This window comes from Oryzias melastigma, linkage group LG9, assembly GCF_002922805.2.
Source record: "Oryzias melastigma strain HK-1 linkage group LG9, ASM292280v2, whole genome shotgun sequence".
Lineage (NCBI taxonomy): Eukaryota > Metazoa > Chordata > Actinopteri > Beloniformes > Adrianichthyidae > Oryzias > Oryzias melastigma.
This window is the reverse complement of record NC_050520.1, coordinates 748,273-749,509: the sequence shown is the minus strand read 5'-3', so window position 1 is coordinate 749,509 and position 1,237 is coordinate 748,273. Positions and strand designations below refer to the sequence as shown.

Here is a 1,237-nt window from a genome sequence, read left to right as displayed (position 1 = left end):
ATCTGTAGCGGTCTCCATCAGCACCTGTCCGCTCTCAGCCAATCAGCAGTCTTCCTGTCCTCTGCCTCACCTCACTCTGACACATTAAAGCCCCACAAACACCTATCGGCGGAGCTCCGCCTCCTCAAGGATGACACACTTCCCCCGGTCAGCGTGGCGTCAGAGCTGCTGGCCGCTCCGTCGGGCGTAGGTGTCTCTGATGGGGGGAGATGAGCGCCACCAGCAGCACCAGACTGAGCCCCAGTCCCAACCTGCTGCAGCCCAACCAGCCCAACCAGCCCAAGCGCTATGGCTCCACGCTGTCTCTGGAGGAGAAGTGTGAACAGTCTTTCTTCCTCTTCTACTACTACAGGATGGAGGACGAGGCGGTGCTGGACCGCGGGGCGTCCCTGCTCAAGAAGGTCTGCGACGAGGAGGAGGTGGAGGGTAAGTGGAGCGGCGTTTTCCCGGCATGTGGAGGTCAGGGTAGGAGGGAGGATGGATCAGCTCTCCAAAGCTCACTTCCTGGATGTACAGCCTGCTGCTCACCTATTTAGCCAGCAGGCTGGCATTTAAAAATGGAGCCGCAGACCATGTGACCCCGTGTTTACCTGCCCAATCCCCTCAGGAGCTGCAGCTCCACACAGACTGGAACCCTCTGAGTACTAGTTAAGGATTAGTTAGTAAACGGATCTGACCCTGCAGGAGAGCTGGCAGCAGGAACCTGTTGGCAGTGCGTTTCCATGACAACCACCTAATAATGTAAACAAACCACAGAAGTTGCTGAGACCGAGTCAGAGACTGATTGTTCCTGTTTCAGTCTGGTTATTCGTTTTAAAGCGTTTGAGATTCCTCTGGAGGATTGGAGACGTTTTACTGTGATCATCACAGTAGAAGGGTTAATTTATTAAACTATTCTGGATATCATGAAGTTTATTTATTAAACTATTCTGGATATCATAAAGTTTATTTATTAAACTATTCTGGATATCATAAAGTTTATTTAAAAAACATTTTCTTTGTTTTTAGGCCAAACCTCGTTTTCCATGTTAGAGTTAACTTCAGTTGATGCCCATTAGTTTTTATCTGCGTATTTTCTTCTCTGGTAGCTTTTTATTTGAAGCATTTCTCTATGTTCATGTCTCGTTTCGTTGTGTCGTTGTCTCGTTGTCTCGTTGTGTCGTTGTCTCGTTGTCTCGTTGTCTCGTTGTCTCGTTGTCTCGTTGTCTCGTTGTCTCGTTGTCTCGTTGTGTCGTTG

General features: G+C 49.2%; 1 protein-coding gene across 1 annotated transcript in view; it reads left to right on the top strand.

Moving 5' to 3' along the window:
* Nucleotides 1-1,237, top strand: part of slc4a4a (solute carrier family 4 member 4a) — a gene marked incomplete in the record, with an annotated part of 47,842 nt that continues 46,605 nt past the window's right edge. The window contains 1 exon segment of the mRNA XM_024257978.1: nucleotides 1-426. Coding sequence (XP_024113746.1) covers nucleotides 210-426 — 217 coding nt within the window.